This window comes from Fukomys damarensis, unplaced genomic scaffold (genome assembly GCF_012274545.1).
Source record: "Fukomys damarensis isolate Sample0158 unplaced genomic scaffold, DMR_v1.0_HiC HiC_scaffold_2, whole genome shotgun sequence".
NCBI lineage: Eukaryota > Metazoa > Chordata > Mammalia > Rodentia > Bathyergidae > Fukomys > Fukomys damarensis.
Genome location: NW_022900914.1, coordinates 31,852,309 through 31,874,600, shown reverse-complemented (window position 1 = coordinate 31,874,600; position 22,292 = coordinate 31,852,309). Strand labels below are relative to the sequence as shown.

The window sequence follows — 22,292 nt, the reverse complement described above, 5'->3', positions numbered from 1 at the left end:
TTTTTTTTTTTTTTTTTTTTTTTTTTTTTTTTTTTTTTTAATCAGGAAGAAGGAACTTCTTTCAAGGGATGATTTGGAGTTACCTTGGAGACCGCTTTATGACATGGTGGAAAGAATATTATATTCCAAGGCAGAGCACCTGGGACTCAGTTGGTTTCCTAAGTAAGTGTTTCTTTTAAAGTATTTCTTTGTTTTTTAGCTGGGCTTTCAGGGAACTGAACTTGACTGAAAAATACTGGATTGTTTGAGGAGATTCACAGCACACTATCTACTAAGAATAGTATCCGTATCTGTTTCAGTGATTGATTTTAGAGCATAGAATAATCCAGAGCACAGGCCTTGGTGTAGGTTGTGGCCCGATAAAGTTTAGAACTAAAGTGCCTACTGATTATTGGCTTCTTTCACATATATCCTGAACCTTCAAGACATTATTTTTGTAGGTCTGTATTTTATTTTGAATGTAAAATACAGTATAATTCAAGTTAATAGTGATTTCAGACATTTTGTTTTGTTAACAGTGGTTTTATCTATTTGTATACTAGATCTTAATTTTTTTCAGTCTCAGCATATTTGGCCTAAAATGCTCTTAAATATGTTTAATCACATAAATATATTGAATCAGCTTAATTTTTTTGTTCAGGTGGGCCTTGAACTCACTATGTAGTCCTGCCTGGCCTCAAACTCATGGCGATCCTCCTGCCACAGCCTCCCAAGTACTGAGATTACAGGCATGCACCACTATGTATGGCTAATTTTCACTTTTTAAAAGCTGTTTCCTGTCATTGTGTAGAGTTAGTCGTCATATAGTTAGGTATTCTTTTTCTAAAGAATGCCATTTTAAAACTTGTATTATTTTTCTCTTATTAATTAACCCTAAAGATTTATTTATATAGTCTTATACATGTTGACATTACTTCATTGTTTTCTGTGGCCTCCTCTGTTCCATTGTTTAATCTATAATGACTTTAACTTAGATCAACAATCTGTGTTCCTTACAATAAATGTTTTTAGTATGATTACAGATGGCTCACTTTAAAAAATTATCAGGTTATAGACAAGTGGTGAAAAGTGAAAAGATACAAATGGAAAGGGTTTAAAAAGTGATTTAGGTGTTCCTGAACTTAGGCCCTAATTGGTTTTTGGTCACAAGTGGGAAGTAGTCAGAAGCCTTTTATTTCCTGATGGTGTCATGTTCTTAAAACAAGGATGAGCAAGTCAACCATATCAATAGTAAAAATTCGTAATGAAAACAAATGGTACAATGTGCAAATATGCTTTTACAATTTTTTGTGGTTGTGAAAACTCAGAATTCTACTGCTGGTAGCATGGGATAGATTGTATTTTTGTTTTTTTATTTGTGTCTCGCTATGCAGTTCAGGTGGCCTTGAAGTCACTGCGTAGCCCAGGCTGGCCTCAAACCCGTGGCTGGCCTCCTGCTTCAGCATCTTGAGTGCTGGGAATGCAGGCATACACCACCACACCTGGCTTGGGATGGATTGGGTTTGAATAAGCCTTTAACATTTTTTTTTAACATTTAAGACTAGCATCAAAATTTTGTAGATTTGTGGTCTTCCTGCCTCAGCTTCCCAGATTGCTAGAATTAATAGGCCTGTGCCACCCGGTCCATCTTGGGTCGTTTTCTTGCATCTTCATAACTAAGCCATGTACAGGTGTACCTTTGCAAAGACGGCCACTTATCATAAAGTCATTGATGTATATCTGTTGCTTTTCACTTCAGTAATACCAGATGTTGGCCTGAAAATTTTTCGTTAATACTAATCATGTTCTGGCCCTTAATTTTAATATCATGTTTACTTGCTGAAGTATCTCATCATCTTTGCTCTTGGTTTAAATCAAGGACTCTGGACTCTTTTCCAGCACTTTTTTTTGTATTTGTAATTGTAAAATAAAACTTAGAAATAATATAACTGGTTGGGAGGTGTAACTCAGTGTAGAGTGCATGTTTAGCATGTGCAAGTCCCTTGTTCAATCTACAACGTCAAAAAACAATAATAATAATAATGTTAGTAATAGTAATGTAACCTACTCATTAACTACACTGGGTGACCAAAATAAATATAAATAATACATTAACCTGACAAGTGAAGTAATAGCAAATTATTATAAAACAAAGTTTCAGCTGGGTGTGGTGGCCCACTCCCGCCTGTAATCCCAGCCCTCAGGAGGCTAAAGCAGGAGGATTGCAGCAATTTCAAGGCCATCCTAGACTACATAGTGAGCCTCTGTCTCAAAAAACAGCCTAGATTTAATACTTGTGGAAGCAATAGAGGCAAGAGTTAAATAGGGAAAAGAAATAACATTTGAGGGCATAGGGAATTTATGCAGTAGATTTCTGGAGAGAGAATCAGTAAGATTGAAAACTAGCAAGCAATGCCAAATAATACTCATAAATAATTTTTATAGCATAAAGTACTTTTTTCTGCCTTAGCAACAAAGGATGGTAATAATGTGAAATTAATTTAATAATTAACAAAATTCTGTGACATCCTCATGTTTGTCTCTACTAATTGCCAATTTAATGATCCTTGATCCTAAGGCTATTAAAACACTTTTCAATTGTTAGTTAAGTAATCTTAGTTTATATGTCAGTAGTGTACCTACTGACATAGTTTTAGTAATATCTACTAAAACTGCAAAAAATATGTTTAAAACAGTAACTTTTAGGTTGATTTTTTTTTTTTTTTTTTAACTTTTGTAACTGTCCAGTGGGACATTTGAAAGTATTACAACAGGCCAGGGATTTAGCTCAGTGGTTCCAGCTCCTGCCTTGCAAGTGCAAGGGCCGGAGTTCGATCTCTGGTACCAGAAGAAAAAGTATTACAACGTGGTTCTGTGAATTGCAGCATATTTAACTGGTTTTTCACACTAACAGTTAATGGAGTTCTTCCCAGTTGTGACACTTAAATAAATAGTTAAATCCATGGGCCAGAGAGGTAGCTCAGAAGTAGAGTGCATGCTTATATGTGCAAGTGCTGGGTTTGATCCCAATACTGCCCCCCAAAAGGATACTTAAATCATTTTTTAGGACTGTAATTCTTTATTCACTTTCCCTAATGTTCTTCATTTGTCATGCAGATGTATCTATCTGTCTGTCTGTCTTATCTGTGTATCTACCTACCTACCTATATCCATAGATAGATAGATATATTCCTTTTGAAAGGAAGCTGTATTGAGTGATTTTTTTTGGTGGGGGTACCAGAGATCAAACTCAGGACCTTGCATTTGCAAGGCAAGCGGTGGAACCACTAAGCTAAATCCCCAGCCCTCATGTTTTATACTTTCTACTGGAGAAAAATTTATAGAGTTCTTAATTCAGTAGGAAAAACAAAATTGGAAATTGTGAACTTGACATTTACAGTGTAAGAGTTAATTATAGTTTACTTCATAAGACTAGCATGTGACTTTTTTTTTTTTTTGCATGTGACTCAGCATGGTTTTATGTCAGAGAATAATGTCTCACACTTGGATTAACATGTTGCAAATCACAAATATAGATAGCATAGAGCACACCCTACTAAATAAAATGTGGACAGTTGTGCCAGTGTCATACACAGTGCCCAAACAAACTCATAATTGAATTGCTGAGTGTATAAATACTTACTCTGTCACCACTAAGTTAGTTTTTTTGGACTGTTTGAGTGTAAAGACTTTTTTGTGTGATTACTGTGGATTAAATCCAGGACTTTCACACACAGGGCCTTGCTATGTTGCCTAGGTTGGGTTTGAATTTGGGATCTTCCTGCCCCAGCCTTTCATAATGTTGGAATTAAAGGTATGCACCAGTATTCTCAGTTTATTATATAGGTATTTTCACGAAGAGTAATTTGAGCCCAGATACCATATTACCTCAGAAATAAGACTTAGCTAGAAAATAATCAGCCTTAAAAACTAAGAGATCAAAGGGCCAGGGATTTAGCTCAATAGCACCGCACCTACCTTGCAAGTGCAAGGTCCTGAGTTTGATCCCCAGCACCAAAACAAAACACTACGATCAAAAATAGCAGTCCTGGGCTGGTGATATAGCTCAGCAGGGCAGTGTCTGTCTGGCAAGGATAAGGCCCCGAGTTCAATTACTGGTACCAAAAAACAAAAAAAAAACATGCTAGTCTCACTTAGCCTATTCTTGCCTTACCTGCATTATGGAGTAGCCAGGGAGCAAGAAAATAGTGATGACAGGTAAGGCGAGGATGGGCTGATTGGGGATGTCTTTTTGATCTTTAGTTTTCAAGTCTGATTATTTTCTAGCTAGGTTTTATTTTCAGGGAAAGAAGGTAACTCATTTACTGTTTGTTTACAAGACAGGGTTTCACTGTACTTCAGGCCAGCCTTGAACTCACTATGTAGCCTAGGTTGGACATAAACTATGGGTTACAGGTGTGTACCATCATGCCTAGCTTTTAATTCAGTTTTTGATCTTTTGTTTTGTTTTTTGAGACAGTAGTCTCACTATGTAGCCCAGACTAGTCTCCAACTTTGCGTGATCCTTCTGCCTCTACCTCCCCTGGGATCACATATATGCACGACCAGGTCAACCAGATTTTTTAAATTTTTGAGACAGGATCTCCCTATACAGTTTAGGCTGGCCTTGAACTTGTGGCAGTCCCCCTGCTTCTGCCTCCCAAGTGCTAGAATTACAGGTGTGTACCACCATACCCAGCTTTTTAATTTTTTTTTGTTTTGTTTTTACTATGTAGTTGACACTGCCCTGGAACTCACTATGTAGCCCAGGCTGGTCTTGAACTCACAGTGATCCTCCTGCCTCAGCCTCCCAAGCGCTGGGATTACAGGCGTGGGCCACCACGCCTGGCAAATTTTTTTTTGTTTGTTTTTGGTACTGGGGATTGAACTCAGGGCTTGTGCTTTTAAAATGTTTTATATGCATATTTTGAAGGTATCTCATAGGATTATACTTTTTACATTAATATATGTCTCTAGAGAAATTTTTTATTTTCCTTTTCTAGTACTTTAAAAAATAGTGTAATTTAGAAGCTCACAGAAACAGCAAAGAGGATAGATAATGTTAAAAACTCTGTGCTTGTGAGCTGGGTGTGGTGACATATCTGTAATCCCTGTTCTCTGGGAGCCTGAGGCAGAAGGATTACAAATCAAGCCCAACCTGGGGCAGTTTAGCAATTTAGCGAGACCCTGTTTTAAAATAAAAGGCTGAGGATATAGATGTAGCTCAGTGTCAAGGCCCTGGGTTCAATCCCCAGTAACTTCCCTCCCCAAATATGTATTTGGATGTAGGACAACACAGTTAGAAAAGCATTGTAAATGCATGGACTTTATTATGTGAATAAAATGCTACAAATGCCATCAGTAAGAAACTTACTTGTTTACAAATCCAAATGCTAGCATTGTCCAAAATTTCAGCAGGTTTATTTATAATTGTTGCAAAATTGAATTGATGAAACTTGTTTACCGAAACATTTTGACTTATGCTTTACATTCCAACCTTTTTATTAAATTATTCACAAATGAAAACAGAGGAATTACCAATACATGATTTTTATCAGTTATTCCACTTATAGTCATATGCTTGCATAAGTACTTTTGACCCCATGGAAAAAATACCCAGTCCTCAGAAGTACTAGTAACAAGAAGAAGAAAAATTTGAAATGTACATTCTTTTTTTTTTTTTTTTTTTTTTTTTGATACTGGGGATTGAACTTGGGTCCTTGCACTTTCCAGGCAGGTGGCAGAACTGCTGAGCTAAAATCCCCAGCCCAAGCACATTCTTTATACCTGCTGCATGTCAGCTAATTCAGTATCTTTTGGCATAATTGTTATGTAGATGACACAGATAGCACATAGGTTGGTGCTTTCAAAAAGACTGACAAACCAGGATTGGTGGCTCATGCCTGTGATCCCAGCACTCCAGAGGCTAAGGCAGGAAGGATGCCTGTGGGTTTGAGGCCAGCCTGCACTACATAGTATGCTGAAAACCAGCCTGAACTATATATAGCAAGGCCCTGTCTTTATTTATTTATGTATTTTTGATACTGGGGAATCAAACTCAGGACCTTGCACTTGCAAGGCAGGTGCTGAAACCACTGAGCTAAATACCCGACCCCCATATCTTTCTTTTTTTTTTATTTTTTTGATTGATTGATTAACTGATTGAGACAGGGCCTCACTATGTAGTTCAGACTGCTCTGGAACTCACTGTGTAGACCAGGTTGGTCTCAAACTCACAGTGATCCTCCTGCCTCAGCCACCACTCCCGGCTCCCCATGTCTTTAAAAAGGATCACCAGCTATGACTTACTCGGCCCTTGCAAAGTGTCAGTAGCTGATCGCTGGGATCTCAGAGGTGGTTTGAAGTTCTGAGCAAATTTTTTTTTTTTAGTGTACTGGGGATTTAACTCAGGCCCTTGTGCTTGTGAGGCAGGCAGTGGAACCACTAAGCCAAATCCCTGGCCCCTCTGAACAATTGCTTGATGCTGGAGGAGTTTGCAAGTCAGAATTTCAGTAGACTTCAAATAACATCAGATTTCAGAATTCCACAGTGTTAGATCTGTTAGGTGAGGTTTCTTTACCTCTTTGGTAGAGAGCATTCTTAGGTATGTTTTTTTTGGAGTGGTTTTAGTAGCCGGTGTTTCCTGGATACTTTACCACTGGTTGATTTTTGAGCATTTAGCTTTATATGAGCCTTGCTATAGAGACTTCCTGAATTTACTCCATTGTTCTCCACATGCAAATGATCTCTTGTTTGAATTTCTTGGTATATGTCTCATTTCTGAGCTGAAGTTATACCAGCAACTCAGTGATTACTGGTTACACATCTGTAATCCCAGCACTCGGGAGGCTGAGGCAGGAGGATCGCTATAAGTTCGAGACCAGCCTGGCCTACATAGTGAGTTCCAGGGCAGTGTCAACTACATAGTGAGACCCTGTCTCAAAAAAAAAAAAAAAAAAAAAAAAAAAAAAAAAATTTTTTTTTTTTTTTTTTTGGTACCAGGGATTGAACTCAGGACCTTGAGTTTACAAGGCAGGCATGGTGCCGCTGAGCTAAATCCCTGGCCCCTGGCTTCAAAATGTAATAGATAAGTGATTGGTTTCTTCAAGGACCTGAACATTATTATTATTTTTTAACATTATTAATATTGTTTTTTCAGTTATTTTAATACAGCATTTGGGGAACATTCTGTTTGCTTTTTAAAATACTCTACTTTTGCTTAGAGAATAAAGTAAATGATTTTTGTTGATGATTTTTTCATATTTCTGCCAAATGTCTGTGGTAGGATGATCATTTTTAAAACTGATTTTTAAAGCAGTTTTAAAAAGTTCAGATTGATAAAATTTGTCATCATTTAAAGTAGTTATGCATTCTTTTTATGGATGGTGAGGATTTTTAAAATATCTTAACATTTGCCACAGTTTCTACACTTTTTTTTTTTTTTTCTTTTTTGGCCATCCTGAGGATTGAACCAAAGGCCTTTACACTAAGCTGCATCCCCTAACCCTGTTTTATTTTGAGATGGTGTCTCACTGTGTTACCCAAGTTTGGCTTGACCTTGTAATCCTTTTGCCTCAGACTCCTAGAGTGTGAGAATTACAGGCATGTACCACAACATTGACCTTATTTTTCCTTTAATTTTAATGAAAACCCAGTGCTAATGTTATCAAGGACCATGTTGCACTTTATACCTTTTTTTTTTTTTTTTGACTGTACCTGGGATTGAATTCAGGGATATTGGTATCACTGAGCTATACCTCTAGCTTTTTAAATTTAAAAAAAAATTTTTTTATGTACACCAGCTATCCAGACTGGCCTTGAATTTACACTCCTGAGATCCTCCTGCCCCAGCCTTCCAACAGCCTTCCAATTAGTAGACACGTGCTACCACTTCCAACTGTAGCTTTCCTTTTGAAGATATTATCTTTGTCTTACTATGTAGTTCAAGCACCACAGCGATCCTCCTGCCTTAGCCTCCCAAGTGCTGGGATTACAGGCACACACCAGTAATCCCCCCTGGAGAAATTATCTTGACCAAAATTTTGAATGCAGTGGCCATTAAAGACTACTACTTGCTAACTTAACTGAACAGTACCAGATTTGGAGAGATTCTAGTAGATGAAAAAAATATTTTAAGAGTAGCAAAATTTGGGCTGGGGATTTAGCACAGTGGTTCTGTTGCCTGCTTTGCAAACACAAGGTCCTGAGTTTGATCCTCAGTACAAAAAAAAAAGAGTAGGAAAATTTATTGGGTGATAGGAATGGGAAATAATAATATCTCCTGAGAGACAGGAAGGGTTCCAAATTGGTTGTCAAGGAGCCTACTTAAAAGTAGTTTTAGCTGGGTGTGGTGGTCCTAGCACTTGGCAGGAGGATTGCCTCCAAGTTTGAGGCCAGCTTGGGCTACATAGTGAGTTCAGGGCCAGCCTGAACTACAAAGGGAGACACTGTCTCAAGAAACAAAACAAACAACAAACCAAGTAACTTTATAGAGCAAAGTCGGGAGGGGTGGGTACAATGTGGGTAAAAACTACAATCAAACAGTAAGATTACGAGTATAATCACTTAGGTAATATTGACCCAGTAGTAACAGGTACACAGATGGCATCATTAACCTTGGTCGATAATCTGTAGTCTTAAATTTTCTTAGTCCTAGTAGTAAGGGTCTCAGTGGTCTTACACTTAGTGGGTAGAGGAGGATGGCCCACCCTCAGTGACATAAGGCCTTATCTATAGGGGAAAGCCCAAAAGGGCCCTACCAGTAATCTCAAAGCTTCTGTTGCCTTAGGGCTGTATGCAGATTTGGCCTTTGTGACTTTAATCTTGGATGTGTGACTTCACGCACAGCTTCCTTGTGTTCTCATCCTCTGTATTAACTTCCAGGGCCCAGCCCTGTCTGACTGCCTATAAAATTTCTACCTAATTTTGCTGTCTATATATCATTCACCCCTCTGAAGAAGTATCTGTAACTGCAGTTAGGGGAGAAGGGACGAAATTTCCATTTAACTGCTTGGAGCTGAGAAGGGCCGATTAAGGGAGGCTGCAGTCTGGGGCCCTCTCCAAAGAGCTAATCTAGTGGGCCTCAGATAGAAGTCATATTGTAGGTTAGCAGTTAAGAACTTTCTTTACAAGGTCAGTCTGGTGGATCCCAGTAAAAGGAGTCTGGCACATTTGTCATTGGTTCCATCATCTGCATGATTACTTGGATTTTGGCAGCTTCTGGGAGATGGAAATTTTTTGACTGATGATATTTGTTTAGATTTAGAGAAAGAAGGTAAAATTGACTTTTCTGTGTGAAGTGTTTGGCACATACTTAAGGAAAAATAGGTGTAACAGTCACCATTAAATTTTGAGGATATTTTGGCAGGTAGATAGGCAGTAGATAGTGAGTGTGCCATTGTTACAGTTTCCAAGGTCATTTATTAAAAAGCAAATACAATTAATTGTTCTAAAATCAAATTATAGTTCAAGTGAATCTATAAGTGTTTCTAGCTATGAGCAATCCAGGTTATTCTCAGCTTGACCATATCATTTACACTGAACATTTCTGTGGTTTAGAAGTGAGAATATCATCCTGTTAACTTAATAAAACCAAGAAAACTGGAGACATAAACTCCCAAGTTTCTCTGTGTCCACTCTGTCAGTAACTGGAAGCTAAGGCCATGCTGGCTTTACTCAGATTTCTGCTACATATGTGACATTTACTGTATTAGTGTCCATATGAGATATGTCCTAAGGAAATAGAGGTTTGGAGGAAAACTCATGTGGAGTTATTGTTTCAAACTGGAACAAGAGCTTAAGAACTGGGAGAACTCAGGTAAAGGGACTGTTAAAGGTGAAGCTTCCTATTTTAATGTGATTTCTTAAGTCCTAGTAGTAGTCAGGCAGTAGAATCAGTGTTAAAGCAAAAGTAGCACAAAATTTCATTTATTGTGTAAATTGAAAAGTACAACTTTGCTTAAAGCTTGCATTTGTTACCATTTGTTGTTCTTAATATGGGCCACTTAATGACTTTTTTTTTTTCATCACTGGGGATTGAACTCAGGACTTTGTAATGGCAAAGCTGGCGCAGTGCCACTGAGCTAAATCCATGGCACTTCCTGACTTTATGTGTGTTATCTGATTTAATTTTTGTAACCACTTTATACGAGGTAGGTATTATTGTTCATACTGGTGAAAAAACTGAGCTATTAACATTGCATGGAGAAGTAAGCAGAATTGGTGTTCAAATTCAGATGTTTCCTCTAAGCACAGACTGAAGCACTATATGTTTTCTATTGCTTTTTTTTCAACTTTAGAAGTATGCCATTTCTAAGAGGAAGTAGGGTATGAGAAAATCTACTCAGTGTGTGTGTGTAGGGGTTCCGGCTTAGTGGTGCCACTGCACAAGGTTCTGAGTTCAATCCCTGGTACCAAAAAAGAAAAGGAAAGGAATTCTACCCAAAGCTTAGTCACTTGGTTTATCTTCTGTTTAAAATTTTTAAAGAAGTGTTTTGAATAATTAGATAACACTTCAGTGTCATAAATTTTTACAGTTGGAAGGTATATATTGGTTATTCATTCCCTCTAAAAATTAGTGAAATATAAGCTGGAGATGATGGTGCATACCTGTGATCCTAGCACTCGGGAAGCTGAGGCAGGAAGGTCATCACAAGTTCAAGGCTATCCTAAACTGCTTAATGAAACCCTGTCTCAAAGCATTCATCTGCAGGGATATGGGGAAAAAATGAGAACCAAGACCTGTTGTGTAAAGGTACAAGATCCCAATGATAAATGTAACTGTACTGTATACCTAAAATGTACCAATAAACTCAATGAGAGGAAAAAAAAAATTCAACCAAAAAAGAAAAAGAAATTTAGTGAAATATAGACTAGTAGTATCTAGCCTTAACCTTTTATTTATTTTTAAACAGAAACATTATTCCTTTCATCTTGAGAGATTACAAGAGTCACAAAAGGTCACTATACAGATATCACAGGTTAGAGAGATTGTACCCTTTCCTGTATAAAGAATATAAATCCAGTGGCACAGGCCTTATGTGAAAGAAGGGGTGGAAATCGCCTTTAGATGAACTGATTGCATTTGGACATATGCTAGTCCTTGTCCCAAGTGAAATGACACTATCAAGTGTTATAGTTAACTTTTGTCTGAAGAAGAGGAAAGCAAGCATGCAGCTATAGAACCTTTTATAACTTGCTTTCTACAACTGTTTCTGACAGAATGTGAAAGTTTGTTGATTTAAGGGAGTTAGTAGAAGCAGCAGGTTTTTTGTGTAATACCATCTCTCCAAGTTGCCATAAAACCAGTGAAATTAATGTTACCATGAACAGAAATATTAAGAAGTACTAAATTATGTGTCTTCTGTTCATTTGTTTGGAAAGATAATTTACCATTTAGGATACCTTTTTAAAGCTTGCATTTAAATTGATCCTTTGCTTAGTTTAAAAAACTAGGTGGCTCTTTAAAACTTGCCTATTAATTCTATAATTTGTTACCAGATGGTTCTTCAATCCAAACTAAATGAAGACCCAAAACAGCACAGTGGCTCACACCTGTAATTCTTCTACTCTGGGAGGCTGAGGCAGGAGGATTGATTGCAAGCCACTTAGCAAGACCTTGCCTCCAAATAAACCATTTAAAAAGGGTGGGAATGTAGCTCAGTGTTAAGGTCCTGATTTCATTCCCCAGTAACTCCTGCCAAAAGATGAGTCAGGATCTATGTTGTTTGTTTCCTTGTTAGAAAATATATACTGAAAATTTAATGTAATGGATTTATATAAATATGTATAAATGAATGAATAGACAGCCCTGTTATAAGCACTTCAGAAATACTTGAAGTGAAAATCACAGCCATGATCTTCAGGGTGCTTTAGATAAAGTTGGAATTTCCCTTTTTTCTGGACAAAATTAGATGTTCTCTAAACTGTATTTCTGAATTTGCTTAGCTTTTTGTGGGGAGAGAAAGAACTTCTTTCTTAGCCGGGCGTGGTGGCCACACGCCTTTAATCCCAGCACTCAGGAGGCTGAGACAGGAGGGAGGATCACTGTGAGTTCAAGACCAGTCTGAGCTACATAGTGAGTTCCAGGTCAGTCTCAACTACAAAGTCAGACCCTGCCTCAAAAAAAAAAAGAACTTTTTCTTATCTGAAAAAATACTTCATGGCTAGGTGTGGTGGCTTATACCTGTAATCCTAGCCCTCAGATCTGAGACAAGAGGATCTCAGTGAGTGTGAGGCTAGCCTGAACTACATAGCGAGACTGTCCTCAACCCTAAAAGCTTCGTGTTAGCTCTGGCTATGTGACCTTTTTTTTTTCTCTTAAATTTAGAAATCATCTCATAAATTCTGTTAATTTTTCTCTGAAAGTTTGAAATTAAAAGATGATTCCTTCTACTCCCAAATAATGAAATTACAGTTTTCTGTCTTGTTGTATATTGGATACTTGTGCTGGGTTTGCTTCAAGATATTCCTTGGAAGTTTTTATAGTTTGGTATTTTTTTAGGGGGCGTACTGGGGATTCAACTCGGGTCCTTACACTTGCAAGGCAGGCCACCGAACCGCTGAGCTAAATCCCCGGCCCTGTTTGGTTTTTGTGTGTGTGTGTGTGTGTGTGTGTGTGTGTGTGGTATTGGGGATTGAACTCAGGACCTTGCATTTGTGAGGCAGGCACAGTGCCATTGAGCTAAATACCTGGCCCTATAGTTTAGTTCTTAAGCTTTCAGAGAAGTTGAATAGACCTCTGGACTTAAGAATTACAAGAAGATTCATGAGAAAGCTTCAGGATCAAAATTCTGCTGGAAAATCAACTCTGCTCTCATTTTTGAGATTTGGAGATTTGTAAGTAGTCACAATTTAAAATTTCAGCTCAGAGTCACTCAATGCCCCTTTATTTTGTTTGCAGTTGACTTTGTTGTCATTGCTACCTACTTTGTGAATATCAGAAATGATTTGTCCTTTTTTTCCCAGGATATTGTTTTCTTCCCTTTTGTTTATGATAGAGAATGAGCACAATGAGAACAGAGGAAAAGTGGAGTAAGGAGTTTGGGTTGTTAGTTCTTCCAGTTCTAATAGAATGATTAGCTCTTATTACATGTACACAGATAATATCTGAGTGTATGAACATGTCCTAGAGATAGTAATAAAATTAGAGGTAAATAATAAATAAAATAATTTCTTCAGAGTCTAATTTATCAAATGGTTCTTCCTCCTTCCAGTTCTGTAGAAAACGTTCTCAAAACACTCGTGAAAAGCTGCCGACCGTAAGTAGTTTCTCAGTTTATACTTTGTTGTTTCTGTGCCCTTCTCTATTACCCCTTGAAGAGGAAATTAAAGAAATAAATATTTTCCAACATCATGGTGTTAGTCACTGACATTCATTCTTAGCTCTTGAACTTTTTATGTATCATTTATAAATTAATTATATATTTTTTGTGGTACTGGGGATCAAATTTGGCTCTTGTGCTTGCAAGGCAGGCAGCAGAACCACTGAGCCAAATCCCTGGCCCTTATTTATAAATTTAGAAAATTTTAAACTATGCATTAAAAAATAACGTAATTTACATATAAACATTTTATTTGAAAGATTTTCTTGGAGTTTTATTGGTTATTCAGATCAGAGCATTGTAGATTGCATTAAAATGTGAGTAATGACAGGAAGGTGGTCTATTTTTCTTGGTACGTTCTCTTTTAGTAGGGTGTTTAACTTGTAAATACCCCATACTCTTAAGATTAAAAATCAATCCGAGTAATCCCAGCATGCTGGCAGGAGGATTGCAAGTTCAATTTCAGCCTTAGGTGACTTCGTGAGACCCTATCTCAAAAAGAAAGCTGGTGTTGTATTTCAGTGCAAGTGCCCTGAATTCAGTCTCCAACATAGATAGAATTTAATTAAAGTCCAATTTTAGATAATTGAATTATTTTCTTGTTTTGTTTTGTTTTGTTTTTTGAGACAGGGTCTCACTATATAGTTGAAACTGTCCTGGAACTCACTATGTAGCCCATGCTGGTCTCGAACTCAAAGCGATCCTCCTGCCTCAGCCTCCCGAATTTTCTTGTTATAGGCTAATCTAAGACTTTAATGGCTGTGGATGCAATGAATCCTTTTGAATGGAAAAACTCTTTTCATAATTTAAATGAGTTTTATTTATGGCAGTATGTTATTAAATAAATCAGACTCAATTACTGACCTACTCTACTATTTAGTCCTGGACCAATGTGTTTTCACATATAAGGTACCCCCTAATAAGTGACTGGCATGCGAACCTGAGCCATAATCCACAAATGAGCAGTAATCATTTTGTTCTAGGCAGTTAAACACTTGGCCTGTTTGCTCACTGGAAACTTGATTATCACCAAGTACTTCCGGGATCTTAAGTAATCGCAGAACTCCCAAGTTTTCATTGCGGTTGCTAGGATAACAGTTGATTCAGAAAAATTAGGAAGGGGAATTTTGATGTATGAGATCCTTGAAGGTATGACAAAATTTACTGTTTATTTTAAAATTTTTAAAAAATTATTTTTATTAGTACATATTTGCCATACATAAAGATCACATTCATCAGAAGGAATATGTACCTTTGTATATCTTAGTTTGCCTTTTTTTTCCCCATTCCCTGTTTTTTTCCCCAACCTGTTACACATGGAACTGATACAATAGAAATATTACTAGAAATGTAATTTTATTTTTCACATAAAAAGCAGTGAGTTATTTAAATTAACACAAGTCTTTAAAAATAAAATAAGATTAATAAGTTCATAAAGGCCAAACCTATGAGTGGTTTTGAAGGAGTTTCCCAAACTTTCTTAGGAACAGTCTACATTTCTCACATGTTGCTGATCCTTATTTTAAGTGTGTTTAATAGGGATACACATGTCCTCTTTGGCCATTTACCTTTATTTTGTGAGTGTGTACACACTTGAGCTTTTAATTTTGTAACTTGCTCTCCACCCTAGGGACATGATACTCCTGGCTCTTCTTTCCTAAGACTGCAGATTAGTAGAGCCTCTAGGGCCAGATCCTGTCTGGTCTGCAGGAGGACTGTATGGTCTGGGAAGGGTAAATGCTCCCTTGCTCAATCACTGATTATCCGTTCCTTATATAGAATGGATTCTTTGTTTTTTTGTGGTATTGGCGATGGAACCCAGGGCTTTGCACAGTGCTCTGATCTACATCCTAGTCCTTTTTAGTTTTATTTTGAGACAGTCTTGCTAAGTTGCTTTGGCTGGCCCCGAACTTGCAGTCTTCATGCCCCAGTCTCCTGAATACCTGGGACTGCATGCATGTGCCACCAGCCTGGCTGGCAAGATTTTTATGTTTGCTTGTTTGTTTGTTTGTTTGTTTGTTTGTTTTTCTTTCAGTTTCTACAATATAGCACAAAAGAAGCAAAAACAACCACTGTATTTAACTTTATAGGTGATTTACGTGACTGTATTTTATCTTAGTTTTATCAGCCTACTTCATAGCATATTTTAAAGTCTCTGCAAGAAAACTGACTCTTTTTTTTTTGTAACTGGGGATCGAACTTGGAACCTTGCTCTCGCGAGGCAGGTGTCAGCACCACTGAGCTAAATCCCCAGCAAGAAAACTGAATTTATCCCAAGTGTAACAAGGGTTTTAGTTTAGTATTTTGTTGTTGTTCCAGGGACCCAACTCAGGACCTTGTGCTTGTAAAGCAGTTGCGGCGTGGTGCCACTGAGCTACATCCTTGGCCCCTAGTTAGTTTTTTGAGGCAGGGCCTTGTTAAGTAGTCCTGGCTACCCTTGAACTTGCTATATAGCCCAGGGTGACCTCAAACTTGGGATTCTCCTGTCTCAGCCTGCTGAGTGCTGTGATCACAGGCATTTCCACCATATCTAGTCTATTTGTTTTATTTTTGTAAAAGTGAATTTATTATAGACAGAGTTAATGTTTGTAGTGTGTGATATATCTTATGAAACCCCCCACACCCATGTGCCTTGTGTGAGGATTTGAACCCAGGGCCTCACACATGTTAGGCAAATAAGGGCCCTACCTTTTAAGTTAAGCTTTTGGCCCACTCTTCGCACTTTATTGTCAGCATTATGTTGGTGTCATGGTTACTTTTACCCAACAATCAGATACATGAAAATCTTTTTTTTTTTTTTTTTTTTTTAATTAGATACTTTCCAGCAGATGCAACAGCAGAAATGTTAGAAGAATGGCGGCCTTTAATGTGCCCTTTTGATGTAACAATGCAAAAGGCCATCACTTATTTTGAAATATTTCTTCCTACCTCCCTTCCTCCAGAACTTCATCATAAAGGTTTTAAGTAAGTACGTATGTATCTTGACAAATGCAAGAATATAGCAGGAAATACAGATATAGTGACAACTGGTAAAACAAGAGGTTTTTTGGGGGTACTGAGGTTCGAACTCAGGACCTTGTGCACGAGGCAGGCAGTGGTACCACTGAGCTAAATCCCTTGGCCGAAGGTTTTTGTTTTTGTTTTCGTTAACTTACTACCCTTGTGTTTGAAGGCTGTCACAGTTGAACATAAGATTGTAAACAAACAGAATAATGCTTGTACAATAAGCTAAATAATAATGAGGGCTTCAGGGGAGAAAGAAAGGGAGACTATGAGGACCAGCAGTGACAGGAAAACATTCAAGATGAAAGGCACAGGACAGGAAGGAGATTTTAAACAGGAGTTAGATTGGCATGGACAGTAATGAATAGTTCAGTAGATGTTTGCTGGGTTACATTTTGTAGCATAAATAATTGGAAAGGGAATATTCAGACAAATACTTTTGTCCCACTAAGTTTGTAACTGTAAGTATTGTTTTTTCTAGGTTTTATAGTTATCAGTAAGAACAATAGATTTAAAAAGTACAGAGGATACCTGGCTTTGAACCACTTTCTGTAGTCACTTGCTATTCATAACAACATTTTTCTTCTTCAGACTATGGTTTGATGAATTAATTGGCCTTTGGGTTTCAGTGCAAAATCTCCCACAATGGGAGGGGGTGAGTATACCATTTTTTCTCTTATACTTTTAAATTTGGAGATAAGTATATCATTTGATAAATAACCAAAGTTACTAAGGATTGCTGTTAACAATGCTACAGTTAATTCTTTCATTTTTATTTACTCTTGTCTTACATAGTATTTTGGTTTTATCAGTGTCTGAATTCAGGCATGTATTGTGAAATGCATGAAATATAAGACTTATTTGGTACCATGGCTACATGGTACAAGACATAGCAGTTTTGTTTCATATATATTGGATTACATTTTCCTTTTGTGTTTTGCATTGGGGATGATGTCATTTTCAGTTTGAGCAGCATTTCAGGTGCAGTTCATTTTAAATTTGTAACATAAATCAGAAATTAAATTTGGAGAGGGCCGGGGATTTAGCTCAGTGGTTCTATCACCTGCCTTGCCAAGTGCAAGGACCAGAGTTCAGTCCCCGGTACCAAAAAAAAAAAAAAGAAAAAGTTAAATTTGGAGAGTGTTAAAAGTCTAAGCCATAAATTATGTATTAACGTTAAGTTGCGCTAATGAATCCTGAAAAGAACAAATAAATAAAGGGCATGACCATGACATTGAAAAATAACAACTGATACATTGCTGGGTGTGGTGGCATACGCCTATCATCCCAGCACTCCCCGTGAGGCTGAGTCAGGAGGATCTCCATGAGTTTGAGACCAGGCTGGACTACTCAGTGAGTTCATGGCCAGCTGGTCTGCATAGAGAGACCCGGTCTGAAGAAAAACAAAAAAACAGATATATCTACTTAACTTTCTCTCTCTCTTTTTACTTTCAGCAACTTGTAAATCTCTTTGCTCGATTGGCTACAGATAATATAGGGTACATAGATTGGGATCCCTATGTACCAAAGGTAATTTAAAACATTTGAACATGATATCCAACAGCACTGACATCAACATGAACTTTATATCATATGTTTTTTTGTATACTAATGCTAGGTGCCACACAAATTTTTTGGTTATTAGTAAAAACATGTATAAATAATGTATAGATAGATATGGATCAGTTACTCCCAAGATAACAGGACACGCAAAGTGTCATTAATACAGTTTTTTTTAATCCAGTACACAAACTATAAGTTTAAGTGTGTAAATTAAAAGTACTAAGTATATCATTGTCTTAGTTCCTTTATTCTTGTAGTTGAGAAAAAATACCCCAACACCCGAAGTTCAGGGGGAGAGGTTTATTTAGCTCACGGTTGGTAGAGGTTTCAGTCCATAATCGCAGCCTCCAAGACAGGGTGTCAGAGGGGCAACAGTTCATGGCTGCAGCAGCAGCAAAAGCAGCAAGGGACCTTAGCGGCCTCTTTCTGAATACTTTATCTGCCTTTAATCCTAGTGTCCTCCGGCCTAGCCCACCATGAATTGGTCACACACTCTAGATTCAGCCACCTCTTGAAAAGCATGCGGTTTGGGGGAGACAGCTATAAACAAGCCCTAATGATCATTAAGGGCAGCATAGATTCATACCTTCCAGTAAATTTTTGTGTATTATATTTGATTGCTACTCTAGAGTGACATCCACTTTTTATGTCACAAAATATATTTTTCCAGATTAAATAAAACCATATTATCTTTAGTATTATTTCATCTGCAGTAGAATTACCCACGGAGCTTTCCTAAGATGTGGGGACATGCACTGACATTACAGCAGGGCTGGGAGCAGCCTGCTTGTCTTGCTTGTACTGTGCTCCTCTGTTGTTGCCTGTTAGAAACTAATTAAGTGATCCCCAGTACCACCCAAAAAAGAAACTATAAGAAGGAGAGGGCCTTTTTTCACATCTTTGAACATCTCAGTAATGATAGAAGATATAAATATAATTTACATGAAATACAATTATGGACTTACTGAAAAATGGATACAGTACTTAGGGGAAAAATAACATTCAGATGTTTGAGTGGGAAAGTAATCTAAAGATATTTGCATTTTGGCTGTTGTGCATCCTTGGCATGGAATAGGAACATAGGAAAATCACTTATGTGAAAGAGGTCAAAGAATTTTAAGTCTGAGGACACTATTCTACATTTGCCTTTTTACGTTTGATTCTAGGTAGCTCGTCTGCCTGTTTTGAGATACATGGGCACAGCTGCTTCATGTTCTTGTGCTTGACCTGAGTGTCCTGTCTGTCTCTCTCTTTTGGGTTTTTTTTTTGTTTTTTTTGAGACAGGGTCTCACTATGTAGTTGAGACTGACCTGGAACTCGCTGTGTAGCCCAGGCTGGTCTCCAATTCACAGTGATACTCCTGCCTCAGCCTCCCGTCTGCTGGGATTATAGGCGTGCGCCACCATGCCCGGCGTGTCTGTCATTTTTAAATACTGAAGTAAATATGTGGTTTTTATTTTTTATTTTTATTTTTTTCAGCTTTAATTGAGTTTATTGGTACATTTTAGGGATACAGTACAGTTACATTCATTGTTGGGATCTTGTACCTCTACGTAACAGGTCTTGGTTCTCATTTTTTTCCCTTGTCCCTGCCCTCCCTTCACCCACTCCTCCCCTCCCCATCTACAAACACTTTATTTCCATCTTTTCATTATCTCACATTTTTTTCTTTTCCCTTATTACCCTTCCCCTACCCATCCCACCTTCCCTAAATATGTGGTTTTTAAAGAATTATAATTCTTATATATGTAATATATAATTTTATATATGTAATTTGCAAAGAATTAAGCAAATTATTTAACAATTGTAATTTTGCTGAAAATCTCCCATGATAAAATGAGAATATATTAGAAATACTAATATATAACACTTAAAAGTGAATTTGTTTCTTCTTTCTAAAGATATTTACAAGAATTCTGAGAAGTCTGAACCTCCCAGTGGGAAGCAGTCAAGTATTAGTTCCAAGATTTTTAACAAATGCTTATGATATAGGGCATGCTGTAATATGGGTCACCGCCATGATGGTTTGTAATAAATTATATTTGTTTTATATAGCTCATCTTTGTTTTGCCTTAACTGTGTAAAAATCCAAGACTACCCTAGTGGCTAGCTTAGTTACATGATTCTTGAAGTTTTTCTTTCTTTGACCCCCCCCCTTCTCTTCCTCTTTTTTTGGTGTTAAAGATTGAACTCAGGGTCTCTCTCATGTTAAAATTCTTGGATATTTTCTGATATAGTATGTTCATGTTTATTGAATATAGAATGTAGTGTTGTAATCTACCATTTGCGAATCTTAGTAACCAATGAAACTTAACAATATGGTTAAATGTTTGTAATTTTGAGCCCGTTAGAATATCTAACATGAAACAAAACTCATAGATGAAAGAATTTTCATAAGGTAGGATTAGAAGACAGGTGTTGGATATGCTCCATAAAACATTATACCAAACAGAGTGCTTCTCAACAGAGTTATCTTCAGTGAAAGAAGAAGTATAAAGGATTGATTTATGTTATTGAAGGAAAGAAAAGACGTATAAGTTTAGATTTTGATATTGTCTTTCAAGTACTGTATTAAAACTTTGTATTACAATTTTCTGTCTTATCATTTTTACATTGCTTCTTGGTTTTTGCCTTGAGTTATTCTGGTTGACACTGTTTTATGGAAAAGGCTAAATGATTTTTATAAGTTTACAGCAAGAAATTCAAAGCTCCCTATGTTTTTGCTATTTCATTATTAAGTAGCAGAGGCTATCCCATTTTTTTTCTAATATCCAGTATGAGCAAAAAAAAAACCAGACATTTACTGTCTTAACGTAGGCAGTAAGTTGAAATTTATTTTGGGGGGCCATAGAATTGGATACTAACCAGCACAGTAGATGACAGCTAGTCTTTTTCCCCCCCAGGATATGTTGTTTTGGCAATAGATTAAAAAATAAAAATTTTTTCAAGATAAAATATGGCTGGATATAACAAGATTTTTGTTTTTGCTTTTTAAGATAGTATCTCACTGTGTAGCCCAGGCTGGCGATCCTCCTGCCTCAGCTTCCCAAGTTCTGGGATCACAGGTGTGCGCCACCACGCCCAGCAATATAACAAGTTTGATCATTTAAAACATTTAGAAATAATCGTCAAATATTCAAATGCATTTATGTGAATTTCTGTCCATTTTCATGCAATGAGAAATTTACATATTAAGTCATTTAAGGAATAATTGTATGCCTTATACTACCATTCCTAGTTTTTTTGGGGGGGGGGTACCAGGGATTGAACTCGGGTCCTTGTACTTGCAAGGCAGGCCACCGAACCACTGTGCTAAATCCCCGGCCCAATTCCTAGTTATTTTAAGACGATAATCTTAGCAATTACATACTACTTTTTTGGGGAGTGCACCAGGGATTGAACTTGGGTCCTTGCGCTTACAAGGCAGGTGGCAGAACCACTGAGCTAAATCCCCAGCACAATTACATGATATTTGACTTCAGAGCAGTAAAATACTCTTGTGCTAAGTTGAAAAATACCTTTTTAATTTTATAATTTGACTCATGTAAGTTGCTCTTGTTTTTAATAGAATATCTTAAATTGATTTGCTTGAAGTTCATTGGAGAGTTATTTTTGACTTTTGAGTTGTTAGCAGGATGAAGATAAAACATGTTAAGAGATTTATGTACAGGCATGGGTCTGATGACCTCTTCATTTTTTATAGTGTTATGTAGGAACTGACTTTTTTACTCTTTTATCTGGACAGGGTGGACCAAGTAAGCTAGTGCAAAAACATTTATCTGGTTTGTTTAACAGCATCACATCATTTTACCATCCTTCAAATAATGGGCGCTGGCTGGTGAGTTATGTTCATTTTGCACTATGCTTGAACATTTAAAGATAAGGTTGTGCTTAACTGTTGCCTACTGTGTAATGTGTAATAACACTTTCAGTGTATCAGAAGTTTTGGCTTTATGTAAGTGATTAAACTGAAATTAAGTTACCATTTGCAGGACATAAAGAAATAAGACAATGCTGCTGTGCTAACTAGTGACAAAATGCTGCACTTGGCAACAAAACACTAACAGAAATGCCATACCACTGGCCATGGTGAGGCACACCTGTAATCCCAGCCCTCTGGAGGCTGAGGCCGAAAGATCACCAAGAGTTCAAGATACCAGCCTGGGCTACATAGCGAGTTCAGAGCCAGCCTGAACTACAAGGCGAGCCTCTATCTTAAAAAAATAAGAACAAACAAACAAAAAAGGCCACAAAAAACATAGGATAGTCTTTTCAATTTTATGATGTCAGTTCTTGTCAGTTAAAATTACTTTCATGTAATGGAAAATTTATGTGATGCTATAAACTTTTAAAAGTTGAATTTGAAACTCATGTTCATGCATTATTATCAATAATTAATAAGAGCATTGAGTTCCGTCTACTGCT

The 22,292-nt window shown here is 37.2% G+C and overlaps 1 protein-coding gene across 1 annotated transcript in view; it reads left to right on the top strand.

Moving 5' to 3' along the window:
• Psme4 (proteasome activator subunit 4) overlaps nucleotides 1-22,292 on the top strand; it is a 91,845-nt gene that overhangs the window by 1,748 nt on the left and 67,805 nt on the right. The window contains exons 2-8 of the mRNA XM_010615833.1: nucleotides 46-162; nucleotides 13,194-13,238; nucleotides 16,116-16,265; nucleotides 16,896-16,959; nucleotides 17,760-17,834; nucleotides 19,769-19,891; nucleotides 21,613-21,705. Of these exons, the coding sequence (XP_010614135.1) occupies nucleotides 46-162; nucleotides 13,194-13,238; nucleotides 16,116-16,265; nucleotides 16,896-16,959; nucleotides 17,760-17,834; nucleotides 19,769-19,891; nucleotides 21,613-21,705 (667 nt within the window). The remainder of the gene's footprint in view (nucleotides 1-45; nucleotides 163-13,193; nucleotides 13,239-16,115; nucleotides 16,266-16,895; nucleotides 16,960-17,759; nucleotides 17,835-19,768; nucleotides 19,892-21,612; nucleotides 21,706-22,292) is intronic.